A 20,524-nucleotide genomic window follows, 5' to 3' on the forward strand; every position below is an offset into this window, starting at 1 on the left:
CTAGGCAGCATATAGATGGATGGTGTTTTTTTAATCCGTTCTGCAACACTCTCTTTGTTCATGCATTCAGTCCATTTACATTCAGCGTAGTTATGGATAGGTAGGAGTTTGGTGCTGTTATTTTGATGTCTTTTTTTGTGTGGTGTTGATAGTTTCTTTTCCCACTTAATTTTTTGTGCTGAGTAGTTCATTGTCTTTTCCTCTCATTCATTGTAGTTGATTTCGTGTCTGCTGAGTCTCTGTTTCTTTCTTGTATTTTATATTGATGAGCAGGATTGTTAGTCTCCTTTGTGGTTACCTTAATACACCTGTTTTTCTAAGTTTAAACCTAACTTTTGTTTCTTTATATCGCCTTGTCTTCCTCTCCACATGAAAGACCTGTGACTACATTTCTTAGTCCCTCTTTATTGTTTTATTGTTGTCTTCTTTTACATAATAACATGGCTGTTTCTCTTTTTTTGAGCTTTTTTTTTTTTAATCTTGATTTATATTTGTGATTTCCCTAGCTGGGTTGACATCTGATTGCTCTGTCCAGTGTTCTGGTCCTTGGTTGATATCTGATATTACTGATTTTCTAACCGGAGACCTGCCTTTAGTATTTCTTCTAGTTTTTGGTTTGGTTTTTATGAATTCCCTAAAGTTCTGTTTATCTGGAAATGTCCTAATTTTGCCTTTATATTTGAGAGACAGTTTTGCTGGATATATGCGTCTTGGCTGGCAGTTTTTTTCCTTCAGTGCTTTATATAAGTCATCCCATTGCCTTCTTGCCTGCATGGTTTTTGCCGAGTAGTTTGAGCTTATTCTTACTCTCCTTTGTAGGTGACTTTTCGTTTATCCCTAGCTGTTCTTAAAATTCTCTACTTTTGGTTTTCACAAGTTTGATTTTAATATGTCTTGGTGACTTTCTTTTAAGATCCACCTTATGTGGAGTTTGATGAGCATCTTGGATAGTTATCTTCTCATCTTTCATGATATCAGGGAAGTTTTCTGCCAACAAATCTTCAACAATTCTCTCTATATTTTCTGTTATCCTTCCCTGTTCTGGTACTCCAGTCGCTCATAGGTTATTTCTCTTGATAGAGTCCCACATGATTCTTGGGGTTTTTTCATTTTTTTAAATCTTTTTTTGTGATTTTTCTTCAGATATATTCGTGCCAAGGGCGTTATCTTCAGTGTCACCAGTTCTGCTTTCTGCTTAGTTCTGCACCTCTGACTTTCTGTTGAGTTGTCTAATTCTTTAATTTTATTGTTAATCTTCTGGATTTCTGATTTCTGTCTCTCTATGAATTCTTGCAGCTTATTAAATTTTTCATTGTGTTTATGAATAACCTTTTTAATTTCTTCAGCTGCTTTATTTGCGTGTTCCGTGTCTTGACCTGCGTATTGCCTGATCTGCTTCGTGATCTCATTCCTGATGTCTTGAGGAGTTCTGTATATTAACCTTTTGTATTCTGCATCCAGTAATTCTAGGGATTCACCTTCATTCAGAAGATCCCTTGATTCTTTGTTCTGAGAGCTGGTTGAAGCCGTCATGGTCTCCTTCTTTGTGTGATTTGATTGATATTGACTGTTGTCTCTGAGCCATCTGTAAGTTATTGTATTAGTTTACTGTAAGTTTGCTTACTGTGTCCTAGCTTCTTGCTTTGTTTTGTTTTGTTATGCCCAGATAGGTTGCTTGAGTGAGCTTGCTTGCATATTTTTGCCTTTGAAGCTCTGATGTCCTGTCACCAGATGGCTAGAGCTGTTATCAGGTATATGAGCCTAGGAGTCCATTCACTTTTCTTGTAAGGATTCAGCTCAGGTGTCCAGGTAGTTGGTCACCAAGTATGTGGTACAGCCTCTGTCCTACATTCTTAGAGGGGCAGGGGTGATTGGTGTAGGTACAGGTATCTGGTTGCAGCAGAGGGTCACACTGTGAAGAAGGCAGGCGGCTGACAACCATCCCCCAGGTGTCTGTGAGGAAAGCACGTCCCTGTGTCCTAGAGCACACAGGTGGGTGGGTTCTGCAGATGGACCGTGGGCATCCAGTGTTTTTGGTTGTAAGGACTAGTAAGTACCGGTTATCCTGGGGCCCCATTTGTGAGTGGCTGGGTGACCTGAGTGGAGCCAGCAGTCCTTAGGCCCCTGATGTGGGTAGGTCAGGACCCTGTTTAATAAGCAAAGTGCTGTCAAACATCAAACACCCACCTCTGCACCACACAGTTGAAACAGTTTCAGTCTGCCAACAAGGGACTCTTCCCCTGAAATAGGCCCACACAAGTCCATGCAGGGGGGGAAGGTATTCAAAGTCCGTAGACCATTTATGCCTGGACAGGAGCCACTTCTGTCCTGAGCTTCCCAGGTTAGTGGAGCTGGCAAATTATCTTTTCCCCCAGTTATGAATTTATTTCTTCTCCAAGGCCTGGAGAATGGCTCAGGGCCCTCAGCAGAACCTATCTCAGGCCCAGGGAAATAAACAGCCACTGAAGCTAGCTTGGGGGCGGGTGGGGGGGCGCGCGTTAAAATATATGCAAGTACTTAGCTTTTGCCAAGGTGAAGCACCGTTCTTCTCTGATTCCAGAGGCGTGGGTAGGCTTTTCAGCTGGATGTGTCTCCCTGAGGAAACTACAGCCGAACGGTACTACCAGCCCACCACAGTCACTCCTGGGAATGGTGCTTGGGGGATCCTGGTGATTTAGGTCTGGTAACTCCTCTCTGCTTCTGAACCGTCTCTACCTCCCCCTGCCACTCTGTCTGTCTTCTAACTTTGCCTTTAATGTTCAGGGCTATCTTGTCATAAATATAATCTTTTCACTTTTTGGGGGGGGTCTTTGTTGTAAGAGGAAGCCCTGGTGGCATAGTGGTTAGGTGCTATGGCTGCTAACGAAGAGGTCAGCAGTTCAAATCTGCCAGGCGCTCCTTGGAAACTGTATGGGGCAGTTCTACTCTGTCCCACAGGGTCGCTATGAGTCGGAATCGACTCGACGGCAGTGGGTTTGGTTTTTGGTTGTTGTAAGAGGGATCAGTGGAAGAGTTTGGCCACTCTGCCATCTTGGCCCCACCTCGCATTTATTTATTTTTAACGTTTTAGTTTGGACTAATTTTAGGCCTAACAGAAAAGTTGTAGATATATCACAGAGAGCTCCCTTAAACCTCTCGCCCAGCTTCCCCTAATGCAAGCATCTTAAATGTGGTACAGTGATCAAACCTGGAAATTAACTTTGGTAACAGCTAAACTGCAGACCTTATTTGAATTTCACACGCTTTCCACAAACGTGGTCCTTTATTGTGTCCAGGATCCTACATTGCTTTTGGCTATTTCTCTTTCCAAAAAACCGCATTGCTATCAAGTCAAATTCCAACTCCTGGCTACCCCATAGGACAGAATAGAACTGGCCCATAGGGTTTCCTTGGCTGTAAATCTTTAAGGAAGCAGACTGCCACATCTTTCTCCCATGTAGCCACTGGTAGGTTCAAAATGCCAACCTTTCAGTTAGTATCGAGTGCTTTAACCACTGTGCCAATCTCCTCCAACCTGTAACAGTTCCACCATCTTTTTTGTTATTCATGGTCTTAGTGCTTGTGAGGAAACCCTGGTGGCGTAGTGGTTAAGTGCTACGGCTGCTAACCAAAGGGTCGGCAGTTCGAATCCACCAGGCGCTCCTTGGAAACTCTATGGGGCAGTTCTACTCTGTCCTATAGGGTCACTATGAGTCGGAATCGACTCGGCGGCACTGGGTTTGTTTTTTTTTTTTTTTTTTTTGTTTAATGCTTGTGAAGTGTACAGTTCGGTTACTTTGTGAAATGTCCCCTCAACTTAGGTTTGTCTGATGTTTTGTCATAATTGGAGGGAGGAGGTAACACATTTTTGAGAATACCACCACAGGCATGATGTTGTGTCTTCCCAAGAGGTTCATGATACTGATGTGGGTATTAACTGAAGTTTATCTTTTTTAGAGAAATAACACTTTCCAGATAAAATGAGAAGTCAGTATAAACAGCCTCAGGTCCATTGCCCTGTCCAGCTTCCCTCCCCTCCTCTGTCTGCTCTTCATCTTGCCGCAGCCTGGCACCTGCCCCCACCACTCCTGACGCCCGTCCTATTTGTCTCACTAGTACCCTCCACGTTGCCAGATCCCGCAGACACGTCTTCTCCTCCTGGTCAACCTCCCAGCAGCACCCGACACAGACGGCCTCTTCCACCCCCGCGCCTCGCTTCTCCTCCCCTTCTCCTTGCCTGGCTCCTCTCTCTCCTCCCCAAATTTAAGCCAGCTTTTCAAACTGTGGGCTGTAAGCCTCTAGTGGGGCTTGAAATATCAGCATTTTTGTTGGTTGTTTGTAATGAAATAAGTAGGAAATATTAGCAAGCATTGCACAGTTGGGATGGAAAGTGTTGCCGTGTGTGATGTTTGCTTCAGGGCTGTGCATGCGCCTTAGGTGGTCTGGTAAACTTCATTTCCTACTCTGGGTGGCAAACCGTTTAAAGCCACTGCTGCTACGTTAGTGCCGGGTGTGCTTGACCCTGCCCTGGTTCCTTGGGCGGTACGCTCCTAGGAGATCTCATCCAGGTCTTCATTAGCTTTAAGCTTCATCAACACGCTGAAGACCCCTGGGTTTTAGCTTTGGCCCAGGCCTGCACTTAGCTGACTTGACGTCGCCACTCACAGCCTCACCAGCTTTCCCAGGCACTTAGCTGATTTGACATCACCACTCACAGCCTCACTACCTTTTCCAGGCTGATTTTTTTTTACTCTCTCTTTTACTTGATTGGAAACCCTGGTGGCATAGTGGTTAAGTCCCACGGCTGCTAACCAAAGGGTCGGCAGTTCAAGTCTGTCAGGCACTCCTTGGAAACTCTATGGGGCAGTTCTGCTCTGTCCTATAGGGTTGCTATGAGTCAGAATCGACTCGATGGCACTGGGTTTGTTTTCTTTCGGTTTTTTTACTTGATTACTCGCTGCAACTACACAGGCCCTGTTCCAGTCCCTTGAATGTGCCAAACTTGGCGGCTACCTCAGGGTCTCCTTGCGTTCTCACAGTCTTTCCACGGCTCCCTCTCATCCTCAGGCCTCCGATCAGTGTTAACCTCCTCAGAAGAAACCACCCCCCAGCTGCACTTGCCACATCAGCCTTTCTGTTTCCTTCATGGTGGCGACCCTGGTGTGTAGTTGTGTTTACTCATTTGTGGCCTGTCCTCTCTGTAGAATGTTAAGCTCCTTGAGGGGAGCCTTGTCTCATTCTGTGTTGTTTCCCTGGCACCCGGCACAGTGACAGATATATGGAAGGTTCACGAAACGTTTTTTGGGTGAATGGATTCCTGACGCTGAACTAAATATAAATAGGAGGATTTCAAGCTGAGGTATTGACCTTCTCCTCTGAGAAAGTGGGGCCAGCATTCCCTCGACTGTCTGCAGCTGTGATCCAATGGCCTGAGGCTGAGGTGGAGCGTGTGTGGAGTGGCATGCTGCCGCCACGGCTGCTCAGCCCCACTCTACTATGCTCAGTTCCCTTAAGTAGCAAGTGGGGAAGTGTTCGGAGGTTTAACACAAAATCAAGCCCTGCACAAAATGTTAAACTTGCTGGAATAATAAAGTGAGGTTCTGTGTCCGTGCATAACATTTTCAGTTTCAAACTTGAAAGGGGTATTTGGGCCTGGATACATGTATGTGCTTTCTGCAGTGCCAGCCTGCTGCCCTTCCGATTAGCCTTTCCACGTTGAGCAAGGTTGAAAGACAAATTTTAATTCCTACAGAATTCAAGATACCCAGACGGAAGAAATCCACCTTTTTGGAAATGACTGGGGAGCGGGTTGGAAGTTTAGGGTGGGAGATCTACAGTCAGCAGTGGGCTGTGAAGAGCCGATCACTTAGTCTAGGTGCTGAGTTCCACCCCTGTGGGGTGGGTCTCACTGGGTGGCAGTGGAGTCTGTCTGGAGGTAGATCATCTGGGGGACACATGGACTTTGGATAAAGTCCGCTGTGGAGTGTGTGTGAAGCAGGGCTTGAGGTTGAAAGGGCTGGCAGTGACTGTGCCTCCTGGACAGGCTTCTGCGCATCAAACGAGGGACTGTGAACTACATACAGACATTAAGTGTCTGTTGTCTTTGTCTTTAAAAAACCCAAAGCCCATTGCCACTGAGTCGATTCCAACTCCTAGCGACCCCATCGGGGTTCCAAGGCTGTGAATCTCTGCAGAAGCCGACTGCCACATCTTTATCCGCAGAGCCGCTGGTTGCTCTAAACCACCCACCTGTTAGTTAGCAGTTGATTGCTTAACCACTCTGCCACCCGGGCTCCCTTAAGGTCTTAGAAATACATATCTGATATCAAATGCTGCATAGACTGGTGTTATATCTGTGTTGTCATATACACAGCGTTTCAAATTAGTAGATAAAGACATGGCCTTACAAGAGATAGAGTAACCGTAATTGGGGGGTCACATAAGCTGTTGGTTAAACTGTAATTGTGGGGGATTACCAACAAACCCATTTTCCTCCCCACACGATGAAACATGAGTGAAGTACTTTGTACTTTCATGTGGTCCTGATAGCCTTTGGGAGTACCCTTTTCTGGTTTTTTTTTTTTTTTTTCCTTCTCACTAACTCCAGTATTATGTATTGCCTAATGAGTTTGTGCTGTTAGCTTCTAGGCTTGTGTTGTAATGTGAGTATGTTTTAAAGCACACTGTTTGATCCTGAGCAGTGTTGCTTGGGAATCATATCCCTCCCCCCCAGCACACTTCTTAACAAGGGGTGACTTAGAATCATCTGGAAACCATTTCAGAACATGCTTGTCAGCACCCTTCCTTAGACATGCTGACTTAGAAACACTGGGGTTAGGACCCAGGAATCTTAATTTGTAAAAGCTCTTGAGATTTAGGTGCACCTTCTGGTTAAGAACGATTCCTTTCCAGTGCCTTCACCCCAGCAGATGAGGACTCTAAAGCTGTGATTTGCTGTTTAAGGGAAAAAGGACTTAAGAAGTGAATTGAGCCTGAAGGATGGTATTTGAAGGCAAAATGATTATAGGTCTCTCACTAGTTAGTGGGGTTGAAGACAGAGCGTTTGAGCATCGTAAAGATTTTGGCAAGAAGACAAACACTGAACTACAGAGGCTAAAAGGCTGGGTGGAAAATAGAAACCTTGAATGTGCCATGCAAGAATGCTCCTTGGGCCAAAAAGCCAGAGACCCCGATCTAAGTAATTCTCAAGCTTAGTGGACCCATAGACCAGCTTAACGAGGCAGGGGTCCTTTGGACCCTTCACTGTCACTCGCTCTCTCAACTGAAAGGCACACGGGCCGTCACAAGGATGAATGGTATCATGACCTTTGATGAGATGCCAAGGGTGAGACTCAGACACAGATTTTTAATATAAATAGAAGCAGTAAAAGCACCGATTGATAATTGTCCTATTTCTGGAGCCAGTGACCTGCATTAAACTTGCAGTTGCAGGCTCATCAATACAGTGTAGTGCCCGCAAGCATGGGTCTGCAGCTCACAAGACCTGTGACTTGGAGCCTCCGTTCTCCGTAATTACAGTGGAGATGATGGTCATAATAAACGTCGAATTGTTGTCGTGAGGAGTCGGTGAGCCCGTTACTGTAAAAGCACGCGGGGTCCCCCAGGGAACCTCTGACCTGTCACTGTTGTTTCAGGGGGCCGAGGCCATGGTTCTGGAGAGTGTGATGTTTGCCATTCTTGCGGAGAGGTCTCTGGGTCCAAAACTCTATGGGATCTTTCCCCAAGGCCGGCTGGAGCAGTTCATTCCGGTAAGATGTGTTCCTGACTGTTCTGCTGACATGTCCCAAGGACAGAAGAGGGGCTCTTGGTCTCGTTGAAATACTCAGCGTGACCTGTTCTTAAACTGCATCAGAAATAAAGGGAAACACACTTTCTTCCGACTTACGTGAGAACCTGCCTTTCCTGCAAAGATGTATTCATCCAAAATTAAAAACAGATATGCAACTTAGCATTCCATCATCTCCTAAGGCTGCTTGCCCTGAAATAGTCCGTTTTTTACCTTGTCACTCTCAACTTCATAGAACTCGCTGCTAGAGCGCCCACCCTGTCCTCTCCCTGTTACATCTCTGCCACCCCCACCCCCCACAGTGATCACTGTCTCTTCACTGTCTTAGTTACCCCACCTCTGTCTGTTTACACCTTCCCACTGTTTAGAACCTCCCCACCCCCCATCTTCACTGTCAGATCCCTCCCACGTTTCAAGGCCTAGCTCAAATCGGCTGTTTCCAAAAAGTCGGGATTATTTTCCTTTTCTTGTCTTCCTGGGTCAGTTTTCATGTTGCTGTTAAATCTAGCAGGGTGCCCTCTCGTAGAGTCTGTGTTGTATCTGAAGTATGGCCCTGCCCCTTCCTCACACCTGGCTCTCAAGAATTCTCATGAAACATGCCCCTGAAGGGCGATGCTGGTCCCTCAGAGCTAACTTGTGTGGTTGGTGGTACTGATCCTCGCTGGTCTGCCTTCCACTCCCAGCCAGGCTTGGAAATTCGAGAATGGATTCCCCTCTTACCTGAGTGGTCAGCTTCCCCAGGACTAAGACCATCCCCTGCCCTGTGGTGTCGTGTACACGAGAGGCCACCCTGTGTAGCGTGCATGTGTGACTGGCAGGAGGTGGCCTACCACTCAGTCGTGAAAGAACTGTAGCGACTGCTGGGCACCATAGCCATTCCTAAGGGAATTTTGGGCGTTGAGTGGGAGTTAGATGCCCTGTAAAAACTGATGCTAGTTCTTAGAACTGTAAGGTCGATGTTTTAGGCCACTCAGGTAAGTGCCATTTTCTTTTCTTATTATTGTACTTTAGATGAATGTTTATAGAACAACCTAGCTTCCCATTAAACAATTAGTACACATATTGTTTTGTGACATTGGTTACCAGCTCCACAACATGTCAACACTCTCCCGTTCTCAACCTTGGGTTCCCTATTACCAATTTTCCTGTCCCCTCCTGCCTTCTAGTTCTTGCCCCTGATCTGGTGTGCCCCTTTAGTCTTATTTTGTCTTATGGGCCTGTCTAACCTTTGGCTGAAGTGTGAACCTTGGGAGTGACTTCATCACTGAGTTAAAGGGTATTAGGGGGCCATACTGTCAGGGTTTCTCCAGTCTCTGTCAGACCAGTAAGTCTAGTCTTTTTTTTCTCGTGAGTTAGAATTTTGTTCTACATCTTTGTGGAGCTCTGTCTGGGACCCTCTATTGTGGTCCGTGTCAGAGCAGTCAGTGATGGTAGCTGGGCACCGTCTAGTTGTGCTGGACTCAGTCTGGTGGAGGCTGTAGTACTTGTGGTCCATTAGTCCTTCAGACTAACCTTTCCCTCGTGTCTTTTGCTTTCTTCATTCTTCTTTGCTCCAGACAGGGTGAGAACAGTGGAGTATCTTAGATGGCTGCTCACAAGCTTTCAAGACCCCAGACGCTACTCACCAAAGTAGAATGTAGAACACTTTGTTAATAAACTGTGTTATGGCAACTGAGCTAGATGTTCCCCGAGACCACAGTAGCCACAGCCCTCAGCCCAGTAATTCAGTCGCTCAGGGCGTTTGGATGTGTCTGTGGAGCTTCCATGACCTTGCCTTGGACAAGTTGTGTGGGCTTCCCCAGTATTGTGTACTATCTTACCCTTCACCAGAGTTATCACTTACCTATTGTCTATTTAGTGTTTTTCCATCCCTGCCCCTCCCCTCCCTCAGAACCATCAAAGATTGTTTCTTTTTGTTTGTAAAACCTTTTTGTGAGTTTTTATAGTAGTGGTCTTATATAATATTTGTCGCTTTATAATTGACTTATTTCACTCAGCAAAATGCCTTCCAGATTCATCCATGTTGTGAGATGCTTCCGGGTAAGTGCCATTTTCTACCTCCCTTTTTCATTCCAGAGCCGACGATTAGATACTGAAGAATTAAGTTTACCAGATATTTCTGCAGAAGTAGCTGAGAAAATGGCCACATTTCATGGTATGAAAATGCCATTCAATAAGGAACCAAAGTGGCTTTTTGGAACAATGGAAAAGTAAGTGGTCCGCTCACCTGGTCCTAACTCAGCTTCCATTAGTGGCACAGAAGTGCCTGGAAGTGCCCAACTCGAACACCTGAGCCACCGTAGTAGGCAAAGCTTATGGGCAAAGGTCATCCTCTGACTCTGGGAGATGCCAGCTGCCAGCAGGCTCTGTTCATCTCTTAAATTAATCTCTGAATCAGGAAAGACTTGTTTGCAGAGATGCAGTCACAAGGGTGGGTGGGCAGTAAATGGACTTCCTGCAACGCAGCGAACCCCCCTCCCACTGCGGTGTGCCCGTTCTGGTGTTAATGTTTAACTGAAACCCCAGGAACAGGCCTGAGTGTGTTGTGCACTGATCCTTTGTTCCCTTTTTTGGCAAAGATATCTAAATCAAGTGCTGAGAATCAAATTTACCGGGGAATCCAGACTGAAACTACACAAACTCCTCAGTTACAACCTGCCTTTGGAAATGGAAAACCTGAGGTGAGCATCTGCTTTCATTTTCTGACTTAGTCGTTAACATTTGTCCAGAAATTTGTATGTTCTTAGTCAACTCAAACTGTCTGCAGTGCACATTGATTAAGCATTCCTGTGTCCGGCATTTTATTGTGCTTTGGCAGAGAATTTAAACAGGGGAATGTTGTCATCTGGCATTATTTTTATGCAAATGCTGTCACTTCTCCTCCAGTCAGTCCATGGAGGTTTTGTGGAGGAAGTAAAATTTCAGGTGATTTTAAGCCAAGGGAATGGGTTGGTGGAGGGCAATAGGGAAAATCACGGGGCAGGTGGGCCATTGTTAAGCCGATGAAGGAAACGGTTAAACTGAGCTCTGGGGGGACCAGTGGGAATCTCAGTCCTGGTCTCCTCTGAGCAGAGGCTGTTGTACTGTCTTCAGCATGAGGCTAGGTCCTCACATACCTCCTCTGACAGGTATTTACACCTTTCATTACTCAAATATTGGAGTTTCTACTGTGTTGGGCGTTAGGGTTGGGGCTGAGGAAGTGGTGACCAAGACAAAGGGGCCTCTGTTTTATTGGGAGAGACAGAAACCAAGGAAACACATAAAATCACGTCAAATCGTGATGAATGCTACGGAGGAAACCAGAGGCCAAAATGGAGACCAAGGCGGGGCGGTTCCCAGTGGGCTTGGGTGGGCAGAGGGCTCAGCGAGGGGAGCTGTGCAGGCCAAGACCTGGGGGTGAGGAAGGGGAGGGCTCCAGGCAGAGCAGCGGCACCTGCAGAGGGCCTGCGGGGAGACACGTGGTAGTGGTAGTTGGAGTCACGATAGAACCGGTGTCACATAATAGTACTGTTCTCCATGAGAAGTATACCTGGGCTGTGGGTTGGCGTGGCACACCAGTCAGTGCCGTGCATGCTGGGCGAGTGCGGCTGTTGGCATCTCAGAAGTGTGATGTGTGATAGTGACGCCTTCCTTTTCCAGATCACTGCTTGAATCCACTCCGTCTCCAGTTGTATTTTGTCACAATGACTGTCAAGAAGGTAAGAATTGCTTCCTGTTACACTAAGATGGGGCTTGTGCCCATGTTTACAAGATTACCTCCAGTGTTGATGATGGCACAGCCACACAATGAAGTACTGTGTATCTGTTAAAACAGATGAGACCACGTTAGACAGGCAACAGAAAGAGCTCCAGGATAAATTAAGAGGAAAAAAACTACTTTCAGAAAAACATGTAGGGTATCATCCCTTTGTGTAAAAAATATATTCATAGAAAAAAATCTGAATTTTCACTAACCGGGGGTGGAGAATAGGAACTTAAACTTTCTAAGTTGTGCTTTTTTTCAGTGTTTAAATCTTTACGGTGAACATCTATGACCTTTTTAATCTGAAAAAACAATTAAGAAACAAGATAGCCTCCTGAATCAGTGCTGGCCTTTCCCTTGCACACCACGCAGCACATGGCAGCCTAGCAAAGCCTCTCCTCTCTTCTCAGTTCTCTCGGTTCCCTGGGCTGGCAATGACATTGGGGTCCTCTGCTTTAGAAAGCTCCAGTGCCGTCGTATCCCTTACTGTGCCAGAACATCGCCCAGCAGGCATTCCGACTGCATCTAACCAGAGGTTCCCACAGACTGCACCGCTCGCAGCTATGCTGCTGGCTTCTCCTCGATGCGGCTGCTGCTTTGTGCTTTTGTCCTTGCCCTCCCTAGCTGCAGCTGAGGTTCAGCCGCAGGCCCTGCCTTGCCAGGGTCACCATTTTGTTTTTATTTTTGAGAATAGCCCCCTGTCGATAATAATTAGTTTAAGCTGGGAGGCAGAAGTCTCAGGTCAAGCATGGGATGGAAATTTCAGCTGTAGCCGTGTGCGTTGCCCTTCTGGAAGTGGGCCAATAAACTGCACAGGTGTCGCCGAGAGGTTTGGCTCAAGTGATGGCAAAGTGTAGAAAGAATAGGGTGTATGTTTACTTGGCTGCTTTGGGCGTCTACTTCAAGTTCTCCTTTGAGTTGCTACTGAAAACAGAAGAAGTATGCTGAAGAGCCTGGGAGCTTTTCAGAGACCCTCACCAGTGTTTGCCACCCTCCCGCCCGCCCCATGCTGCATTTACTGTGCGTGGTTTCCGTTGGCTTGTTTACTTGGGGGGTGGTACCCAGACATTGTGTGTCATGTAGAGTGTGCCTGAAGAGCCAGTCTGGTGCTCAGCTCACTTTTGGCCCAGGACTTGGCACTAAAGGAAATACCGTGGCAAGAGTGCTGCTGGTGGCCTCCTTGTTGGGAAGGAAAACAGACAAGGACAGGGCAGTGGGCCAGAGCGTGGCCACCGTGGCTCTGTGGCAGCTGAGCTCCAGCTGGCATCTTTGTTGAGCTTCCCAGGGGCCAGCCGGGCCTCAGGGCCGCTGGTGGCCCCTGAGGCAGCCAGAACTCCAGCATGCGAGCAGTGTCCTTTGTGTCACCATGTGAAGGGTTGGGCAGCACCGCCCTAGAAAACTGGACGAGAGACCAGGTACCTGTGAGAGCCAGGCAGGCTGCTCGGGAGCTACCCTGACAGGTGCTCTGGCAGCCTTTCTGCCGTGACCGAGAGCCGACGTTGGTGGCTGCATTGTTAGGATCCCCTGAAAGGATCCAAACCTCTTTGCTCTGCTCTGCTCTTCTAGGGCTGGAGCATGCTGTGACCAAACACGTACAGAGTAAAAAGCCCAAACCTTCTTGCAGGTAACATCTTACTGCTGGAAGGCCGGGAAGACTCTGAGAAACAGAAGCTGATGCTGATAGACTTTGAATACAGCAGCTACAACTACAGGTGGGGTGTGCAAGTGGATCCTTCATTCCAGGGGTTCCCCTGTCTTGATTCTTTGAAGAAACAGCTAGGGGAGAGAGTAGGTGAAAATACCAATCCCAGTTGAAGTCTCTCCCCCTGGGAGCTAAAGCGTTCATCTGGGTGGCCTGTGGTGCCTGTGTGAAGAGGCAGCCCCAGCCCCTGTCCTTGGCTCAGTGCGTAAGCGGGAGTGGGGAGGAAGAGTTAAAATCCAGAATCTGTGTTTTCTTTTGCTTCTGAAACCCTTTCCTAGAAGTCCTGGCTGCAGAGGGCGCTCTTGAACATGCGGAGCCCGAGTAGTGGCTCAGGTGGCACCTGTATGGCTTCAGCAGATGTGACTCTGATCAGCCCCCAGTGGGCTGTCCTGTGGTGAAAGCAGTCATGCTCTTGTAAAGCCGGGAAGTCCAGCGGGTTTTGGGCGGGTGCTCATGACCCAGACTCTTCTCCCCTGTAAGCTGGGAGCCTCCTGGCCCAGCAGCTTGCCTCAGGCCGTGTCCTCTCTCACCTCGTATTTTAGGGGATTCGACATTGGGAATCATTTCTGTGAATGGATGTACGATTATAACTATGAAAAGTACCCTCTTTTCAAAGCAAACATCCGGAAGTACCCCACCAGGAAACAACAGGTAGGAAGCTTGTTTTTAGAGACTTGATAGGAAATTATGTAAGTCAATTTCATGCAGTTAGAATTACATCTTAATTTTTAGAGAAGCTCTTTTAATTTTTTTTTGTGGTGGTTGAAAACACATACAGCAAAACGTACACCAATTCAACGATTTCTGTGTGTAGTATTCAGTGGCGTCAGTTACATGCTTCAAATTCTGCAGCAATTCTCGCCCTCCTTTTCCAGTTTGTTCTTCCCTATGGACATAAACTCACTCCCTCCTAAGCTTCCTATTTGACCTTTTGAGTTACAGTTAACAATTTGATCCCATATAGTAAGGAGTCCTGGTGGCGCAATGGTTAAGTGCTTGGCTGCTAACCGAAAGGTCAGTGATTCAAGCCCACCAGCTGCTCCATGAGATAAAAGACCTGGTGGTATGCTCCCTTAAAGATTACACCCTAGGAAGCCCTATGGGGCAGTTCTATTTTGTCCTATAGGGTCGCTATGAGTCGGAATCGACTCGACGGCACACACCAGCTAAGTTTTTTAAAAAAGCACAAAGCTTACAGTGGGCAGTCTTTACTGGATATTAGCCAGACTGTTGTTTGGTTTAAAGAAGCCTTCAGGGGATATTTTCGGGTTATGGTTTCAGGGTTGAAGATGACAGAGATGCTCTTTTTTAATGTGTAGCATGGTGAAGCAAACCCTTTTGTTTTGAATGTTATTTTTTTCTGTTAAACGTAGAAGCAAACTTGGTCATTTGAGCCCAGCTTTTTACCTCCGTGCCAGAGAGAGCTGTATTCAATCAGGGAGAAGCAAAGCTTTTTTTTGTAGTTCCCTCTCGTTTTTTTCCAGAAAGCCCAGCCTCTGTTCTGCTTCCTGGCCTTCTCTTTGGAGGCCACTGACCTTCCTCTGTTCATTTCATGCCGTGCAGAGAGAAGTAATGTGCCGGGCACCACGATCTGTAACTGGAGGAAATGAAATGCCTGTGGTGCTAGCAGTCCCGTTTCCTCTTCCTCAGTGTGGGAGTCCAGCGATTGTGTGGAGAATCACTTCTTGTGAGAATTTCCTTCTGAGCACCAAGCCTGCCTCTGAGCATGGACAAGGCAGCTCCACCTGCCCTCAGTGACCCCCTTACTGCGTAACCTCTCCCCTGAATGCCCTCCCTTGGTGGTCAGAATTGTTTCACACAGAGGTCAAGGGTGATGAGGGCAGGGGTGCCTTTAGGTGCTCCTGTAATTCATGCAGCACCCACTCAGGCAGGCACTGTGATAGGAGCCTTCAGTGGGTGGCCCAGTAGGGATGCTGGTCCAGTGCAGAGCTGCTGAGGGGCCAGAAACTGCCATTTCTTAAGGCCGACTGTGGTGAACTTTAGTGTGCCCAGAGCACCGTGGCCTGGGTGATTCTGGACCTCAAGGTCATACTGTGTGAAAAGGGAGAGTAGGGGAAAGTGGGGCTGCTCAGCCTGGGGAAGAGAGAGCACAATAGCAGTCGTAGGTGTTTGAGCTATCGCTGTGCTGAAGAGAAATTAGAGAGCCCTGGGTGCTGCAGATGGTGAACGAGCTCAGCTGCTCACCGGAAGGTGCCTCAGAGGAAAGACCCGCTGATGTACCGCTGAACAATTAGTCATCAGAAGCCACGTGGGGCGCAGTTCTGCCCTGACACACGTGGGGTTGCCGTGAGTCAGAGTCAGGAGCAGCCGGTGGAAGAGAAGTTGGATTTTTATAAAAACTGGATACCTCTAGGTAGAGGTTAGAGCTTTCAAACCAGTAAGGAGAAATTTCCAGTAAGAAGACAGATTTCATTATAATGAAAGACAGAATTTTATAACTGCTAAAATTTTACAGCTGTGTAAATTTAAGCAAATTCCCTGCTGTTTTCTGAGAGGTTTTTAAAAGCATATAGATGTTGATCTTTATCAAATAATACCTTTTCTGCTTCTATTGAGGTAACCTTGTATTTTTTTTTCTTTTAATCCATTGAGATATTTTAAACTGTTAAACCATCCTTGAATTCCTGAGATAAACTCTGTTTAAATGAGTTATGTTATTTTGTAATGTTCAGTTGGGTCCAGTTAGGTGACAGTTTAGGAGTTCTACACCTGTGTTTATGTATGAGATGGGCCTATAATAATGTTCATTTTAAAAATTATTCGTATCTGCTTTTGGAATAAAAAATTATACTAGTCTCATAAAATGAACTGGGCATCTCTCTCCCTTTTTATTTCCTGGAACAGATTTATATAAGATGAAGACTGTATGTTCTTTGAAAGTTTGGTAGATCTTCTCTGTAAAACAGCCGGGGCCTAGAACTTCTGGGGAGAAAGGGTCACCAGTTATTTCACTAAGATATTGATCTATTCAAGTGTTCTATCTCTTTGTTTGTAATTTCAGCATTTAGTGTTTCCCAAAAATAAACCATGTAGTGTTGTGGTCCAAAGCATGGGCTCTAAAACTAGCCTGCCCGGATTTGAACCCGAGACCTGCCACTGCTGGCTGTGCAGCCTGCTGAATGTCCTGTGCTTCTGTTCCCTCAGGCAAACGTTTTGTTGTGAGGATTGTGTGAGTTAATATGCAAAAAAACAAATGCTTGGAAGACACAGAATTTAATAGACCTCAGGAATCATCTTTCTATGGCAGGTTTACTTCAGGGTTAGCCCCTTCTAGGGCCTCTATCCAGGGCAGTGCTTGAACTTAAGCCATACTTCCTGTGGTGGAGGTGGTGGAGTGTATGAAAGCCAGTTTTAGAGACAGAGGTAGAAGAGGAGAGAGTGGGAAAGGTAGTAGAGGAGGAACTGTTGGCCTTCCAAGTAGGTGACTAATTGATGAGGGTTCTCACAGGGAAAATTAACTGACTGATGGCTCCTTTTTATTTACGAAAGAAAGAGAGCGGTGGTTTACTGTGTACTACTGTCTTTTGATATAATATGCCGTATTCAAGAAAGAACCAAACCACCAAACCCAGTGCCGTCGAGTCGATTCCGACTCGTAGCGACCCTACGGGACAGAGTAGAACTGCCCCATAGAGTTTCCAAGGAGCGCCTGGTAGATTCGAACTGCTCACCCTTTGGTTAGCAGCTGTAGCACTTAACGACTTAACGACTGCGCCACCAGGATTTCCATTCAAGAACAAGGAACCTTATAAATACTAATTCATATGTAGACTACAGGTGGAACTTGGCAGGGCCATAGGCAAACCATCTCTTCTTCAAATTGAAATTAAATGTGTCCAGTTTATTAGCTCCATGTCTGTGTGTAAATCATCATGGTGTCTCAGAGTTGGAAGGAACCCTTGAATTGTGTGGTCCGATTCTCAAGCGGACAAATTTCAGGGGACCCTAAGCCTCGGGACTGGCACAGTTGTGGCAGCTCACTTGGAATACCAGCCAGTCTGGGAAAGGCATGATGTAGGCTTGCCCTCCTCTGAGCTTGTTCAGCAAAAATCATACCTGCAGATCAGATGAGAAAGAGGATTCTACCTGAATTACTTTCTCTACAGAATTACTAGTAGCTAGTTTTTTTTTTTTTTTTAGTTTCCTGTAACTGTCTTGCCAGCAATCCCACGTCAAGTCCACCACCTCTCTGTCAGCTGGCTTAGTAGAGACCATGAAATGGTGCCTACTGCTAGCTAAGGTGAGCTTCTGGATGCCTGCACCTGCGGCAGCGATCACCCCTGCCAGTCTTGTCCACGCTTTCAGTGATCCGCAGAGGTCACGGGGTGTGTGTGCTTTGTGGCAGCTATTGGTAGAGTCTGTTTTGGACCAGCATTGAGCCTAACACAGTTATTTATTTTCTTTTAGCTCCATTTTATTTCCCATTACTTGGCCGCATTCCAAAATGAATTTAAAAACCTCAGTAATGAAGAGAAGTCCATTATAGAAGAAGAAATGTTGCTTGAAGTCAACAGGTAATTGTTTCCTTTTTTGATTTGTGAAGATAACTTATCTCTAAACCAAGAAAAAAAAAAAAACCTCATTGCTGTGGAGTCCATTCCGACTCATAGAGACCCTATAGGATAAAGTAGAACTGCTCCATAGGGTTTCCAAGGAGTGGCTGGTGAATTCGAACTGTGAACATTTTGGTTGGCAGCTGAGCTCTTAATCACTGTGCCACCAGGGCTCCTAGCTTACCTCTACATAGAGTATATTTGGGGTGCCTCCTTGCAGTTATGAGTATTTTGGGAGCTTCTTCATAACCATACATCTCTAGGACTTGTACTTTGTCGAAGGTAGAAAATTTGGTACTTTTCCACGGTTGCTGAGATTGCTCAGAGCCGTCCGAGTTCAGGGTCCAGCACTAAGGAAAACAGGAAGGTCATGCTGCTTGGCTGAGTTGCAAACCCTGATCTGTACATAAAGACTCCATATACAAAGGCTCTGCCAAACGGGCCAGTGAACTCGTATCACTGTGTTCTTGGCAGATGCCTGTGGAGCAGTGAGCACCACTTAACACGCGCTGGTGCCTCCTAGAAAATGGTCCAAACCCTGTGTACTGGTTTTAAGTCTTGCCTTAAGAGACTGTCTGCTGACCTCTGGCACAAGGCTTTGATTTCCCAAAGCACAGCCCCAGAGACTCCAAAAGGTTCTGCAGAGGCGTTTATTCATACCTGTCTCTTCAGTAAAGCGTGCCATGGGTTATTCTTGTTCTTCTGAGTCTCCTATGAAATCATCCAGTAAACTAGCTGTTTCGGTAACTTTGGCCCATCTTGTTTGTTCTGTTTACCCTGCTTCCTTGTCACGGTCTCCCAAAGCGTTCACACCCCTCGTTGGGCACGCTGCCAGCATCGCCTCCCCCAGGCGCCACCTGCCATGTAGGTCTTCCCTTTCCGTTTCTTGAATGGGTGCAAGTGGACAAATGGGTCTGGAGGACCCAGACAGGAAGGGCAGCACAAGGGACTCTAGTGAGGGGCTGGGGACCTTGAGTTCCTGGGACAGCATGAAAAACCCAAAGAGGAGGGTTTGGTGAGGATACTAAAGCCATCGTTCCTTAGAACTTTGTTTGACTGAATGAACCCGAAACGTATTTTTTTGAGTTGAGCTTGGACTGTCAGTGACAGAGGGGCTTGGTGCAGCCTGTAGGTGATGGCGTGGCTCCAGCTCTCAACCCCTCTGCTTCACTTCTGTGGGAGAGGAAGTGGGGATGGGATGAGGGTGGGACTCAAGGAAACCTCTCTAGCCAGGGAGTGAGAGCTTCATTCCTGGCTCTAGGGAGAGGCAGCAGTTGGGCCTGCTTTCCCCCGACACTGGTTACATAATATGTTGTAAAGGGTGTGATGCTGTGTGCTCTTCGTAGCCAAGGTGGTCTCTATCCCTGTGCGTAGGCCAAGACTTTACCAGCCTGGCCACAGGGGCCTTCCTCTGAGTCCTGGGCAGGCGATTTCATGTGGATGGGAAGGCAGTTGAGTGTGTTCACACCTGCGAGTCCCCCGTCACTGGCTACAGGTGCGGGGAGGGGAGAATATAGCCCCACTGACATTACCAGGGGAGACATACTTTGTAGATAAGTTAAAATGTCCATCGAGCGTGAAACTATTACTTGAGTCCTGTAACCGACACCACTGGTCTCACGCGTGACTCTTGCTTCTGTAATTGCAGGTTCGCCCTTGCATCCCATTTCTTCTGGGGGCTCTGGTCCATCGTACAGGCCAAGATTTCATCTATTGAATTTGGGTACATGGTATGTTTTAGGGGTGGTGTTTCTCTTCTCCTCCCAGGGGAAAATGCTACAGTACATTTGAATGCTTGGCAATAAATGACTGTTCCTTACAACGGGTTACGGTTACCCCCAAGTACCTGAACATGGTGACCCAGTAGCACCAGTGCCCAAAGCCAGGACAGTGTGGCTCAGCCCTGGAAAGATATGGGAGGAAGGCTTGTGACGCTGGCACCTCTCACCAATGCTATGTTCTCTAGAGGCGCCTTCACACCCACAGCCAGCAGGACCTGCCTTCCCTGCTTCAGACAGGTACTGTGTGGTCCTGACCCTGGAGGTCCAACCCAGACCTCAGTCCTTCTGGCACAGGGGACACTAATGAAGGAGGGTAGGTGGTCCCTACCCTCTGCTGCGAAGTGTTTTATTCATCCATTACCACTCTATTCTTTAGGCTGTAGTGCCCACTGTGGAGTTGGAAGCAGATATTTATGAATTAAACCTCCTGTGTGATGTAGACATGTTTGTAACCTAGGCCGTAATTTTATCCTAACCTTGAAAACTATCCTTGATGTGGAAAGACACTATTTTTGACCTTTCGATAAACCTTTCTTGTTGCTGTATAATGAGTGTTGGAGGGGTGTCTCCTGGGGTGGGGGGATTGGCTTAAAATTCTAGTTTAGTGAGTTACCTTTCTTTGGGACAGGTGGTGGGAAACGACTAGTTCATTGATCCTCCTCGGTTTTATATTAGGATGATTTCTACTTCTAGTCAGAAGGGTTGGTAATGCAAAAACACTGTTAAGCAAAGACAGAAGGGGATATTTGGATCTTTAAAGCAAATTTGGAGTCATGGTCAAATGATTGTGTAAGACAGAGTAGACTTCAGAACAAGGAATGTTCCAGAGATAAGAAGGATATTTCATAATAGTAAAGGGATGGGTCATCAAGAAGGCATGAAAAATCCTAAACACCTATGCACCGGTCTTCAAAAGACATGAAGCAAAACCTCACAAAA

The 20,524-nt window shown here is 46.7% G+C and overlaps 1 protein-coding gene across 6 annotated transcripts in view; it reads left to right on the top strand.

The window, feature by feature from the left end:
* CHKA (choline kinase alpha) overlaps positions 1-20,524 on the top strand; it is a 76,356-nt gene that overhangs the window by 50,619 nt on the left and 5,213 nt on the right. For 3 of the 6 annotated variants that reach the window (XM_010599147.3, XM_064287663.1, XM_064287659.1), the window contains 8 exons: positions 7,635-7,748; positions 9,863-9,996; positions 10,366-10,467; positions 11,426-11,484; positions 13,153-13,240; positions 13,773-13,881; positions 17,659-17,765; positions 19,453-19,534. In XM_010599147.3, coding sequence (XP_010597449.3) covers positions 7,635-7,748; positions 9,863-9,996; positions 10,366-10,467; positions 11,426-11,484; positions 13,153-13,240; positions 13,773-13,881; positions 17,659-17,765; positions 19,453-19,534 — 795 coding nt within the window. The other 3 variants (XM_064287662.1, XM_064287661.1, XM_064287660.1) reach the window with 3 other exon arrangements.

The sequence above is a fragment of the Loxodonta africana genome, chromosome 7 (assembly GCF_030014295.1).
Source record: "Loxodonta africana isolate mLoxAfr1 chromosome 7, mLoxAfr1.hap2, whole genome shotgun sequence".
Classification (NCBI taxonomy): domain Eukaryota; kingdom Metazoa; phylum Chordata; class Mammalia; order Proboscidea; family Elephantidae; genus Loxodonta; species Loxodonta africana.